We start from the raw sequence: 12,799 nt of genomic DNA, 5'->3' as shown, positions 1-12,799 counted from the left end.
GTTGGGATCACTAAAATGATTTTGATGTAAAAATGTACTAAATTCTGTGTAATGTGTTAGGAAACTTCCCATATACAGTAAATCCCCCCTATAACGCGTTAGACCCGGACCGCGTTATAGGAAATCGCGTTGTATGAGTAATCTCGTAAAACCATTTTTGTGAACAATTCAAACACTAGAACGAATTTTATAAAGTTATTTAGTTTAATTTTATAACAACACAATTGAAACAGGTAAAGGTACGCAAAACTAATTATGGACTTTACACATCATTATAAATTTCAACTAGAGAAATGTATAATGCGTTATATGGGGGGCGGAAAACGCGTTATAGAAGAGATCACTGTATCTGAATCACATTTTAATTTATCATAATAACTTTAATAAATTGGGAAAACTGCCATCTTTTATACTAAACTCTTTAGATATAAGTGTATTTTATAGGTGCATATTATCTTCATTGACATTTTTATAATAGAATTTCTGACCTTGCCAATCCATATAAATGTGATTTCGGATTTACTTAGGAGTAGGGCCTTATTTGTCATTCTGTATTTTAATTGTAACACATAATACTAAAATCTCAATTGAATTTCGTCCAAATTAAAATAAGTATTTATGTTAGTAATTATATTCTTTAGAGTTAAAGCAAAATTTAAAAGTGAAAGATTTAAATTTGAAAATATTTTTTTTTTAAATTTGTTAAATGATTATATTATGTATTTCCATTTTAAGGCATTATAATAAAAGTAAAACATGGTTTTGGTTGTAATAAAAACATTTGTATATAAACAAATTTTATTTTCTATTGTATCTATGTATTTGGACCCGTATTTAGATTTTTTCTTAAATTAATATAATACAAATGTATAAAAATCTCTGTCTATTAAAACATAAAAAATAGTTATAAAATATTACCATATTCTTCGCATAACAATAAAAACTTTAAAAATAATTTGAGTGTTTTAACACAATTTAAATAATTATAAAAAAGTCAAAATACAACATGCCATTTTAATGGTCTCTTGCCTTTGAAATATTATGTACTTATAATCAAGTATTTTAAAAACTATATAACTTGGAAAGTATAGTCAATCTTAAAATTAGTTAACAAAATAAACATTATCTTCATCCAATATCATCTTATGTATTCTTCTAATATTTTAAGTTGGTCCCAACAAACTAATAAAAGCACTGTGTGTGGGCCTAGTCTCATATAATTTGCTTCAATGCCCTTGTAGAACGCTCCAGCCCCTTCAGATTTAAGTATTTTAATGAAGCAATCTCCCATACCTTTATATAATGTACCACGGTTTTGGGCATCCACCGCTAGAAAGTACAACAAATAATTGTAAAATACATTATATTGTAGTAATGATTTCCCTAGTGTAAAAACTTACGTTGATTAGAAAGTCTAGTGGCCATGACGTCAAAAGGGTTTAAACAAAGCGTCATCACAATGCCACCTAGATTGGCACCCATAAATGATAGAAGTAGTGGTGACTTGCATAAGTTATGATCCTTTAACCATTCTTTTGCGTATGCAAAGCTGACCATTTGTGAGCTACTACCCACTGCACCACGGGGAATTTGGGGTCCCACGCCGCGAAATAGACCTTTAAATAATAAATTAATGAGAATTATACCCTTATGAAATTCAGGGGTCAAATCTAGGTTTGATGTTAAACTTTTTACATGACAAAAAGTATATTAAAATAAAATTAACAACTATACTTCAGTAAATAGTAATAATTTAAATTAATTTCTTTATACCTTTTACCCCTTCTCGGTGGAATATATGTGTCAATGCATTCCAAGTGCCACTGTGCTGATGTTGATGTCCAACAGCAATGGTCTTAGAAGCTTGTGCCTGTAATCTGGTTTTTACTAGAAAGAAAGGAGTTCCAGCAATAGACCCCATGCCACCTCCGAAGCCTGCTGCAAGTGCCCCACAAACTAATGATGTGTGACCATCTGAATTTGTTATTAGACCTCTCCTCTCACATATACGGTATACTCCTAACCTTCAAGAAAATGTTTATGAAATAGAATTATCTCTCTATACAGACTTTATGTCAAAACAAAGTATGTAGCAACTTCCAATAAATTTTAAGAATCAAGTGGCAACAATCTATAAAGTATAAAGAAAAGCTCTATTATATGACACAGACTAATTAAATTTCTAGTTTATAACCTCACCTCACCTAAATGTATTCAAAAAGAATTGAAATCCCAACATGGCTGGTAGTCCACTTTGTAAAGCTATAACTCCTTCTGTTCTTGCTATGACATATAATCCGTGTGGTACATTCTTATAATACACAGCATGCTTGCCCTTGGATACAAGCTCCCCTTGCAATTGAAGCCGAGTCTTGACAACTTCTATTGGGTTTGTAAATATAGTTGCACACATCGCTGCCAATCCACCCATAGCCATGTCTGTGATATCTCGCTTAACTCCATCTTTATGTGTTGTCATTTTGTCCTACAATCTTAATCCAAATACTCACTTCTAGTTAGTACAATTACTACTTACTTAAGGACACCACCGACATGAATTGTTAATATTAAGTAGTTTTCATAATAAATTCAAGAATAACCCTTGTTGGTTGTTTATTTTCTTTATTGATATGATAATAAAAATGTAAATGAATGATTGTATACCATATGATTTTGACACTTCTCTAGTTTTAACATAGACGTGAAATAACCCGGCAAATTTAAAATATCTAAAATTCGAGACGTAATTTTCTTTTAGTACGTCATTAGTTTCGGACTACTAAAGAAAACTACAAAAAATCTTCAATCGTCAGAAACAAACGCTGTATCACTTGCAAAAATGTCTTTGTCAGGCCATAAAAAAAAACGATTTATAATTTAACATTTTATTAAACATTTAAAACATTTTAATTCTTTGGTCTCAAAGATCTTTAAATAAGTAATATAAATTTAATACTGTGTCACACATTAAACAAAAATGTTGATAAAATCTCTATTTGGTTCATAGATATTTACTTATACACAATGTTTTATATTATCTAGGTATTTTATACAAATATATAACAATAACTTATAAATACAGATGTATGACTTGCTTCTATTTAACAAACCAAAACTTTGAAAAACAAAAATTTTATATAATATAAAACCAAATATAGCTAACATTGTCCATTCTTTAACATCTGTCATTATAGGCAGACCTAATACAAATTAAAATTTGCATTTTTAATGTAAATCTGGCGTAAATTGGACTCTTTTTCAAAAGATGTATGGTTCAATTCATAGCACTTATAAATGGCCTTTTAATCATTTTGTTTAGTTTTTTTGTTTAGACAATTATCATTTATATCCTTACATTTAAGAACTTCTGATACCTACTTAAAGTAATGTAATAATAACCTATATATTGATTTTATGTATCTATAGAATCACAGCATTTACTATCCTATTTATTATATAATACTATGGGTACTACATTTGCAATTAAGGAGAATATTCAATAGAATTGATTTATACTGAAAGCGGTTGATAACTTTTTTGTAAATCTTTTAACATATCCCAAAATACAAGTAAAAGTACCGAATGAGGCGCTTGACGGAAATAAGAGGGTCCGATTCCCTTATAAAAAGCTAAAACACCTTCCGTTTTAGTAATTTTCATTGCACAATCTGCCAGTCCCGAGTAAAGCAGACCACGACCTTGTGCATCAACCCCTGAAATCAAAGTATTACTGAGTATGAAATGTCTATCAGTTCCCTGGTGGTTTGGGTTTATAACTGAAAAACTCAGTTTATGCATATGCTGTCATTCAGTCAGTCAGTCATTTTGCATGTTAGTGTTTAATTATAAGCTTATTACCTAAGATAATTCGAGATTGTTCTATAAACACAAATTCAGGTTTAGTATAAATAGTAATAGATGTAGTTAAATTTTATACCTTGGTTATAGAGTCGCGTCATAATGACATCCATTGGTGTTAGTGTGATGGTCTTAACAATAGCACCAATGTTACTTGCTAAAAAAGCAGGCAGATATTTTGATTGCTGGAACATGTTATTGTTGTCCATCCATTCTTTACACCTATAATATTAAATTTGTTATTGAATGCTGTCAAAGTTATATAAAGCATTATATGTAGGTGAGTATATGTTAACGTAAAATTTACGTTAACATATACTCACCACTCACAATTCGGTAGATTGTACTACACTAACTTAGTTATCATTCAAACTTCTTTGGTCAATTACAGATTAATTTTACTTCCCAACAATTTCATATAACTACCGAATAATAATACGTTAATTTGTAAGCAGTTCGTTGAGGTTCACAATCTTTCGACAGTTTATAATCTCGCGAGATAGATTACAATCTAACGGTTTTTACAATTTTACGGTGACATATACATTGAGAAAAGCCAACACATTTTTGTTTTACAATCAGAGAAAGTAATAAGCCCATAAAGGTACAATAATATATCATCAGTATATAAAAAAAAGTTCATGATTTTCTTCATGCACTATTCCTAAACTTAATAGAAGTTCCTTTACAGTCCTTAATCAAAGTAAGTTATTAGAGTGATAAAAAAACAGGACAAAGTTCATGTATTAAAAAAAGAACATTTTATTGATATAGAATATAGATCATAAAAAAAATTAAGTGAACTTTTGATCTTATTATTGACATTAAAATTATTGCTATCAGTGAAACAGTTGGTACACAAATATTACATCAGAAAGTCAATATTAATAGTGATAAACATAATTTAAATTATTTGGGCTATCTTAGGACACATAAAATCTTGTATTGCTTACTTTTTATCTAAATGTTGAAATATAACTCATCATCAGAGGATATATTATAAAACATTAATTCTGTAAACACTTTCATCCAACATTCATAAAAACATATAATATATTAAAAAAATATATGTTTATATAATATATATTTATTTTTAATAATTCTATTTAAAGATTTCTTATAGTATGCACAGTTTTACTTTGGTTTAAACATTGTTTAAAACAAACTAGACAAAACAAGCTAGAAACTTACATTGCATATGAAACAATTTGTGAAGCAGAACCAGTAGAGTTTCTTAACATCATGCCATGGGCACCTCTCCATAGTCCCACAAGACCATTTTTCCTATATGTCTTTGATAAGGCATTCAACATTCCTGGATGGGCATGTTGTGTGCCTACAGCTATTTGCTTAGCCGAGTGTGACATTAGTTGGGTCTTAACGAGTTGTAAAGGACTGCCCATGAAACCACCACACATGCCAGAAACAGAACCAAAAAATACACTATTAACAAATTTAGTGTTATTCTTCTCATCTCTTAGAAGCCCATAGTTGTCAGCTTGTTGGTATATTCCCAATCTGAAAATTATTTATTTTTAATATAACTGTAAGAACTTCAATTTCATTAGGAATGGTGTTAAACCTTTGTTTAATTCAAAATATGTTGACATAATTGTCATCAGTAACAGAAACCTTTACAGGTCTACTTTAAGTTAATGCCAAATACACTAAAACATATATTTGTGTCAAATCAAGTAGGATCCTAGTTCTTTTTTAGCCTCCAATAAAATGGTAACATACCTTACCCCATTTACTACTAATTGAAACCAAAGTGCTGGAGCGAGGCCTTTCTGTAGAGCACTTATGCCATCATGTTTTACAATGGTGTAAATGGCATGCGGTATATTTTTATAATAAACAGCATGTTGACCTTTTGCTTGTAGTTCTCCTTGTAACTGCATGCGAGTTTTTACCACATCAAAAGGGTTGCTAAAGAAACCAGCACCAACACCAGCAAGCCCACCAATGAGAAAGTCCATAGTACTTAAAGAAAGATTGTTTACTTTGATTTTTTATGCAAACTGACATTCTGCAAAGGTAATTTTTAAAGTTAATTAAAAGCTTTATACTATTTTATCTTAGGTTATTTTAGCCACTCTTGAAGATATAAATTACATTTTATAAAAACCTGAATCAGGCTTTATAAATATACATTTTAGTTTTATATTAAGAAAATAAAAAGCCAACCGGAAAATTTCAACAGGAAAAATGTAAACAAATGCACATACATATAAGGTTTCGTAACAAGTTTACGACTCTGCCACCAAAATTTTAAATTAATTTTCAAATTCAAATTATGAGAATTGACAATTAAACAAAACGTTCAAAATTGAAATTGACATTTACAACTTTAGATAAAGTGGATTGTGGAATAATTTATTACTTTTGTAAATGTAGAAAGCATAATATTTGTATTTTCGTAAAAAGTAATTTTATTATAATTTATATACATATATAATATAATAAATATTTTCGAAAAATTCGAGGCAAAGAATCAAAATGAACAACCCACAACGTTAAAGCTTATCAAAGTGCCTAAGCGTAATGTTTAATGTTAAATACTGTAAAAGCTGTAATAAGAAAGGACAAATTTTAGAAATTAGCAAACAGGGTCTTTATACCAGAATACAATGAAGTTGTGAATTGTGATATATAGGAGTGCTGGAAGCCATGGCTAATGGCTTGCGACCTTTTCAGCTATGATTCTTTATAATCTATTTATATATAAAATAAAATGTCTTGAATTGTTATATTTATTTTATAAATTGCAACAAATCTAAATACACAACATTGTTTTTAATTTATGTTGCTCGTTTATCTTTTCTAAAAGATTTATTTTTATACTTTTAAAATTATTATTAGTCTGTCTAATACAGACGATAGAATCTTTACGACGTAAATTATCATTTTCTGTTAATGTTCTAGGCTGTGTAGTGTGTTATAAATTTTCATTAAAAAAATGTAAACATTACTTTTGTGACTATTTATTGAACAAATTAAAAGATTTAGTTACGTTATTCGCATTTAATACCAAAGTGATTTAACTTGGTGACAAAGGTACTTCAAAACAACCACCGTGGATTCAAACACTAATATTAATTACAGTGCTGAAATGAGTTTACCGACCGACTTTGGCCCTGATTCAGGCGGTAGAGTAAAGGTACTAACAATAATGTCTTAAACACATTAATCCAGAATTTATATTATTTATTATAACTTAAGGATGCATTTATTAATCTAATACTTACAGGGATTAGTTATAGTAAAACCTATAGTATACGGGAATGTCGCTCGGTATTTCGGGAAGAAACGTGAAGAAGATGGCCATACACATCAGTGGACGGTGTATGTAAAACCTTACGCAAATGAGGATATGTCAGCGTATATTAAAAAGATTCATTTTAAATTGCACGAAAGTTATGCTAACCCTAACCGAATAATCACAAAACCGCCCTACGAACTAACGGAAACTGGCTGGGGAGAGTTTGAAATTGTAATAAAGATTTACTTTCACGATCCTAATGAAAGACCAGTAAGTATATTTTCTAAATATGCTTCTTAAATAATAAGTGACTTCTGTATCCTACAAGCTTCTAAATGGCTACTAAATAAAATTTAGTTGCTGGTAAAGGATTAAATTTCCAGTAAGCTAATAAATTGGTGTGGTGCTATACAGTGAGCTTATAGCTGTTTTAAAATTATTTTCTTCAAATTTTTATTATTATACTAGACTTCAATTTCAGGTGACATTGTACCATATTTTGAAACTTTTCCAATCACCAGTAAGTGAGGGAATGCCTCAAGTTGGACGAGCCCTGGTTAGTGAATCATATGAAGAAATTGTCTTCCAAGAACCTACACAGTTAATGCAGCATCTCTTGAATAATGTTAAACCAATAACTAATGGTCCTTGGTGTCATGATACAAACTGTAAGTTTTTATGTCATGAAATATACTTTACTACTTTAAAACTACTTGGAATATTAACCGAATTATGAAAAAATGTTTGTTTTTGACATACACCATTGTAATATTTTTTCAAATAAAAAGTGACATATAGATTGAAAAACAATTATATTTAAAATAAATTCTAGACAGAAAAATTTGAATAATAATGTTGTCTTAATTACTCACAAATTTAAAAGACTGATTACACAGTAGGAACAAAATAACCATTTACAGTGACTTGAAATTAAAAGTGTAAAATGTTAATATTTCTTATCTGCTAGTTTTAGGCTTGCTAGCTGCTAATTTTTAATACCTATATCGTCATGATCGTAGAACAATGTCGGATTTGAAAAAATACAAAAATACACTTTTTATCATATTTGTATACTACATTGACTAAATATTACGGCTACATTAAATAAAAAAATCCATGTGTTTTAAATTTCAAATTAATCAGTCGGTAAACTGACAGATTTGATAGAAACATGTGATTTTTCTAGAAAACTGTGTAATTTAATGTTATTATTTTTATTTTGTTTCAAAACCAACCCTTTTGTTTGCTTGAATGCCAAATTTCATAATAACAGAAAATGTAATAAATTAGTTATGACAAAAACTAACATGATTATATTATTTGGAAATGGCTGCCCCGTAAAGTTTACTATTAGTCAGATCCATCACTATTCTACGACTATGACAATATATAGAATCACTTTTTGATTCAATTAATCTACGACATTGTGATGTTTGGACGATAATTATCAATATGGATTTTTATGACATATTACAACTTCCATGTTGTCTTTATTGAGTTTTATTGTTGTGTGTTGTTGTGTATTTTATTAAAAATTTTAAGTAATCTTGTGTCAGTCTGATTTGAGATGGTAAAAAAAGTTTAATTTAATTATGATTTTCTTTCAGTTGAGGATAAAAAGGAAAAGACGCTGGAAAAAATTATTGCTGTACAAACAAAAGTGAGAAGTGAAATTTCAGAGTTGAAAGATAAACTGCAACTGGCAAAAGACACAATAACAAAATTCAAAGATGAAATAGCAAAATTACAAAATAACCCCGGATCCAATCTCCTATCAGTTATTTGATTTGATTATATACTTCAAGTATTATTGATATTTAATTAATTTTAAATAGTGTTATTTTTAAAAACTGACTTTTTACAATTTTCAAATAGACTTAAGATTTTTAAAGAAGTTTTATTTTACCTATAAATCCAACTTTTGCATCAATCAAATTCAAGCTATGCATTTCAATACAGTCTCAAATTTGAGGATTTTTACATTTTTACATAACAACTAAAATATTATTTATTTGATACAGTAATTAAAGACAAGAGGTTAGATACAATCGGAATATTTTTTTTATGAAAACCAATACACTTTTTTTGATTGCTCTATTGATACGTCACGCGATCAAAACAGACAAGCGCAAGCGTGCAATATGCATGACCTAAATGCAACTGAATCAAGGCAATCGGTTAATATAATATTTAATATATTTCACGAACAATAAAAACTATGAAAATAGCGTTGAACCCTTTACTTTCGTAATGTTTTTCGTCTATCTGAATAACCTCTCGAAGTAGCTGAGGAAAATATATAAAACGTTTATATAAAAACATTAAATAATATTTTTAATATTTTTTCTATTTAGTTATTTATTATATATTATTTTTATTCTCATACATTACAGACGTTATGTACTTTATACTTTTTCATCATTAAGAAAATTGTCGAGATGTTCTTTCATCAAAATTGACACAAAGATATGTTTACATTTAAACTTCAGTGGTATCGCCATGTGTTTATGACTTTTGTATTCAATAATTCATGTCTACTTACGTTATTTATCAGGCCTGTATTGACGGCCCTATCTGTTTTCTTTACCTTAAATTTAGTAAGCAGTGTGAGCTTAGTGAATTAGCGTATTATTTTCGACCATAGAAATAAAGGAAACTTCTTTCCCTGAGTACTCAAGACTTGCATGTACGATGACAGCAAGAGCAGCAATAATCGAGGGAACGACGGAGAAATCGAAGGAACTGTGCCTGCTCCATGCACCGTCGGGCGTGAAACGTCATCAAACTAGAAATTAAAATTTAAGTACAAACTTTTCAAAATATTGTTTACCATGAATAGCAAAGAATAACAAAAGCTTTGTTCGTTCTCTTTTACATGGAACAATAATCGAAACACCCCGAATCTAATTTGTGTGGGGATACGCCCCACTCCTACTGCAATGGTAAATTAACTTTATTTTCATACTTACATTATATGTTATAATTATTAAGTTAAACTCCCTCGGTTTTTAAAGAGAAATTGATACTGAAACGATATACTATGATTAAATTATATTGATTTGCATACGTATCTGCAAAATTGAGGAAAATTTTACTTCGCCTACTGTTTGTCGAGCACACAACGGATAGATATCAAAGGCTGTATCGAAATACTCAGAATATGTACGACAAAAGACAATATCGTACATTAAACATTTGGTATCACAATTCCTAATATTATAAGAAAGTTTAACATGATCTATAGTGCATTATAAGTAACGACGTATTATATGGAACTAAAGATTTTCGTTGCTAAAAGAATCATGAAAAGGGTTTAAAGTTTAAACCCCTATTTATCTCAAACTGGCTACTTCAGTTGCAAATTTTTCATTTAATGTTATTTTACTTAATATCCCTATTATAAAATAAAGCGTAAATTGATAGATATTAAAGGTACTGCTAGTTTTTAGAATTATAGATAATTCTGTGTCATGCTTTAAAGAAATAGCATAATACAACTACGCCTTCAAGGATTCATTATAGAATTGAACTGTCCTCATTCAATATTCGACCTCCTTACAACAATGTAATACAATTTTCAACAGGAAACAATCAGTGCAATGACTAAGAAGTCAAAAGTTTTGGAAAAGTCTTAAGGCTTTTCAAATATTAGTCAGGGTTTATTCACATCATTAATAACAGAGGTAAATGAATCACATTTAACTTTAAACGTTGAATATATACATTTTTGCTTGCGTCCGAAATATTGACTTAATAACGAATTTTCGAGATTCATGTCGCTATTTATAATAAGTTCTCTTGATAAAACAAGAGTTTATTATATTGCTAATATCGTAACTTTAAATTATTCGAGTTCTCTAAAGCAGTGCCCTCGTTAAGTAAAAACAATATTAGTTATGACTGGATCAATTCTTATTTTCATTTCAAACAAACAAAATTTTAATATTTGAATCTACGACTTACCAAGGAAGACGTATTAGGAGTATTCTATAAGGGACAATATAAGGAGTATTCTACAAAAAACCTTATTTAGAAAATTAACACTTTAATTAAACATATTGACGTAAAGATTACGCGTTTTCGGGTTAGCGTAGACCAAAAACATAGAAGCGCTCTTGCGAAAAACAAAAATAATTTTACCACACTTTATCACTTAGTTTTCATTCAGTTTAACACTTACACTAATCAGAACCAGCTGTTTTCCTTCTGCAACCTATCTCGTTGCCGGCCCTGCAGCTCCAGACTTTGAAATATTTCAGAAAGCTTATTTAATTTTTGCGCCGGACTCTTCGGTATCCTCTGCAGTCTGCAAGAGTCGTCATTACTTTTGCATAAGGTGAATGTTTCACTTTCCCTTAAGCATAGAAGTTTACCTTTAGACATTGACGATAACTTGGCAACCTGCAGAGCGGCGTTTTTAAATCTCGTTTTCGCTGACATTTTTACTTCCTTGGTTGGTTGCGAAAATGTTTTCCTTGAGCAATCCTTTTTGTCGATCGTTGGCGCGTTAATATACATAGGATTGATCACATCGTACGTATTTTCACGGATTAAATGTGGTTTCGCGTTGAAATTTTTAAAAGTATTCTTCCGTAAGCTATGTATCCTGAGAGGCGTTAATGGTTGCATCACTTCGTGAAACGTGATCGGTTTGTCTAAATCGAAGAGAATTACTTTAGTCTTTTCCGCTTTCTGGCCGATAGCTGGGAGAGGGTGGAAGGGTGAGAGACTGGGTTTGATAGGGATGTCGTTTTCCAGCATCCTAGTTTGCGCGGTTTTATGCTTCCGTGTTTTAAGTTTCCTCGGAGCGTAGATCGTTGTGAGGGCGCGTGTTTTGTTCGCGTCGATGGGCGCGAGTGGTCCGGGCAACATGTTTGCCGCCTTCCGCCCACCTCTGACCTTGGGCGCCGTGGGGACAGCTATTAAATTCACTGCCCTAAGCCGCCGGACACAACACGCAGCAATGACGGCATCCAAACGATTGACGACACCTGATACAGTGCTTCAAAGGACACCAATGGCATATTTAATTTTAATATTGCTTTAACTTTTAGTGCATTTGACGTTAACATGACATTGTAAGTTTGATTAATGGCCAGCATTTTTATGTTGATTATATTTGTAACCCATCGATGTACACCTTTGCTTTTAAATATAAAAAAAATATTTATTATTTGCAAGCAATTCCTTTAGTATTTTAGACCAAAAGTAATCAATCTAATTAAACTATATTGTTCAACGTAGTTTTTGGGGAAAATCTTAATCTACACGAATGTCCACTGAAAAATTCAGCCTTTGCCCACATAAAGATTGATAACCACTTTTGGTAAGCCGATTAAGCACTATGAGCAAGTGGTATAAATAATATATGATTACTTTCCATAAGGCCATGATAGATTGTCCAAAGGTATAATGACCGTCATTATTCATCGATCGAATTTGGTCCTGACCTTCAACTTTATTGTTGGGTTTAGATAATGATTTATTTCTTTATTAGTCACATATCTACCTCGTTATTTTAATGTTCTATGGAGTAAGTATGTGCATATCCTTTTATCATAGCTGCATAAAGTTACGATCATAGAAAAGATACAAGGAAGATCTTCTTTCTTAAGAAGATTTTACTATACGACGGGTGTTCGACTGGAATTAATTGATAATGCGGTAAATTCTCCTTGG

General features: G+C 30.4%; 4 protein-coding genes across 15 annotated transcripts; 1 reads left to right on the top strand and 3 right to left on the bottom strand.

Moving 5' to 3' along the window:
• Positions 1-912: 912 nt before the first annotated feature.
• Positions 913-2,792, bottom strand: LOC125054694 (solute carrier family 25 member 35-like). Of its 5 annotated transcripts, none has more exons than XM_047656712.1 (4): positions 2,205-2,329; positions 1,774-2,019; positions 1,401-1,616; positions 913-1,329 (listed from the first exon to the last, which is right to left on the bottom strand). In XM_047656712.1, exons 2-4 carry the CDS (start codon positions 1,919-1,921, stop codon positions 1,139-1,141), a joined length of 555 nt encoding a protein of 184 aa, XP_047512668.1. In that variant the 5' UTR covers positions 1,922-2,019; positions 2,205-2,329; the 3' UTR covers positions 913-1,138. The 5 variants fall into 5 exon arrangements, with proteins under 5 accessions (XP_047512668.1, XP_047512667.1, XP_047512669.1 ...); XM_047656711.1 differs by having other exon boundaries at positions 1,774-2,024; positions 2,200-2,317; XM_047656713.1 differs by having other exon boundaries at positions 2,200-2,315.
• A 382-nt stretch (positions 2,793-3,174) lies between these two features.
• Positions 3,175-6,187, bottom strand: LOC125054695 (solute carrier family 25 member 35-like). Of its 8 annotated transcripts, none has more exons than XM_047656716.1 (5): positions 5,974-6,187; positions 5,599-5,887; positions 5,050-5,376; positions 3,938-4,080; positions 3,175-3,713 (listed from the first exon to the last, which is right to left on the bottom strand). In XM_047656716.1, the coding sequence occupies exons 2-5, from the start codon at positions 5,835-5,837 to the stop codon at positions 3,511-3,513; spliced, it is 912 nt and encodes a 303-aa protein (XP_047512672.1). In that variant the 5' UTR covers positions 5,838-5,887; positions 5,974-6,187; the 3' UTR covers positions 3,175-3,510. The 8 variants fall into 8 exon arrangements, with proteins under 8 accessions (XP_047512672.1, XP_047512671.1, XP_047512673.1 ...); XM_047656715.1 differs by having other exon boundaries at positions 6,046-6,187; XM_047656717.1 differs by having other exon boundaries at positions 5,599-5,841; positions 6,046-6,187.
• Positions 6,188-6,774: 587 nt separating this feature from the next.
• LOC125054835 (YEATS domain-containing protein 4) lies at positions 6,775-8,930 on the top strand. Its single transcript, XM_047656964.1, has 4 exons — positions 6,775-7,018; positions 7,109-7,390; positions 7,602-7,788; positions 8,728-8,930. Exons 1-4 carry the CDS (start codon positions 6,971-6,973, stop codon positions 8,904-8,906), a joined length of 696 nt encoding a protein of 231 aa, XP_047512920.1. The 5' UTR covers positions 6,775-6,970; the 3' UTR covers positions 8,907-8,930.
• Positions 8,931-11,123: 2,193 nt separating this feature from the next.
• On the bottom strand, positions 11,124-12,270 carry LOC125054268. The gene has a single exon (XM_047656022.1). The coding sequence runs from the start codon at positions 11,990-11,992 to the stop codon at positions 11,306-11,308; it is 687 nt and encodes a 228-aa protein (XP_047511978.1). The 5' UTR covers positions 11,993-12,270; the 3' UTR covers positions 11,124-11,305.
• Between the last annotated feature and the right edge of the window lie 529 nt (positions 12,271-12,799).

Source organism: Pieris napi, chromosome 12 (genome assembly GCF_905475465.1).
Source record: "Pieris napi chromosome 12, ilPieNapi1.2, whole genome shotgun sequence".
In the NCBI taxonomy this organism is placed as follows: domain Eukaryota; kingdom Metazoa; phylum Arthropoda; class Insecta; order Lepidoptera; family Pieridae; genus Pieris; species Pieris napi.
This window is presented reverse-complemented; position numbering and strand designations above follow the sequence as displayed.

Bases quoted from the DNA above. Each gene is read 5' to 3' on its own strand.
- LOC125054694 (XM_047656708.1), bottom strand. From the start codon at position 2,479: ATGACAACACATAAAGATGGAGTTAAGCGAGATATCACAGACATGGCT. The intron at 1,617-1,773 runs GTATAAAGAAAT...TATTATTTAAAG, and splicing joins CCACCGAGAAGGGGTAAAAG to GTCTATTTCGCGGCGTGGGA. The intron at 1,330-1,400 runs GTAAGTTTTTAC...TGTACTTTCTAG, and splicing joins CACTAGACTTTCTAATCAAC to CGGTGGATGCCCAAAACCGT.
- LOC125054695 (XM_047656716.1), bottom strand. From the start codon at position 5,837: ATGGACTTTCTCATTGGTGGGCTTGCTGGTGTTGGTGCTGGTTTCTTT. The intron at 5,377-5,598 runs GTATGTTACCAT...AATAATTTTCAG, and splicing joins TTAGTAGTAAATGGGGTAAG to ATTGGGAATATACCAACAAG. The intron at 4,081-5,049 runs GTAAGTTTCTAG...TTAATATTATAG, and splicing joins CAAATTGTTTCATATGCAAT to GTGTAAAGAATGGATGGACA.
- LOC125054835 (XM_047656964.1), top strand. From the start codon at position 6,971: ATGAGTTTACCGACCGACTTTGGCCCTGATTCAGGCGGTAGAGTAAAG. The intron at 7,019-7,108 runs GTACTAACAATA...TAATACTTACAG, and splicing joins ATTCAGGCGGTAGAGTAAAG to GGATTAGTTATAGTAAAACC. The intron at 7,789-8,727 runs GTAAGTTTTTAT...ATTTTCTTTCAG, and splicing joins TTGGTGTCATGATACAAACT to TTGAGGATAAAAAGGAAAAG.
- LOC125054268 (XM_047656022.1), bottom strand. From the start codon at position 11,992: ATGTTGCCCGGACCACTCGCGCCCATCGACGCGAACAAAACACGCGCC.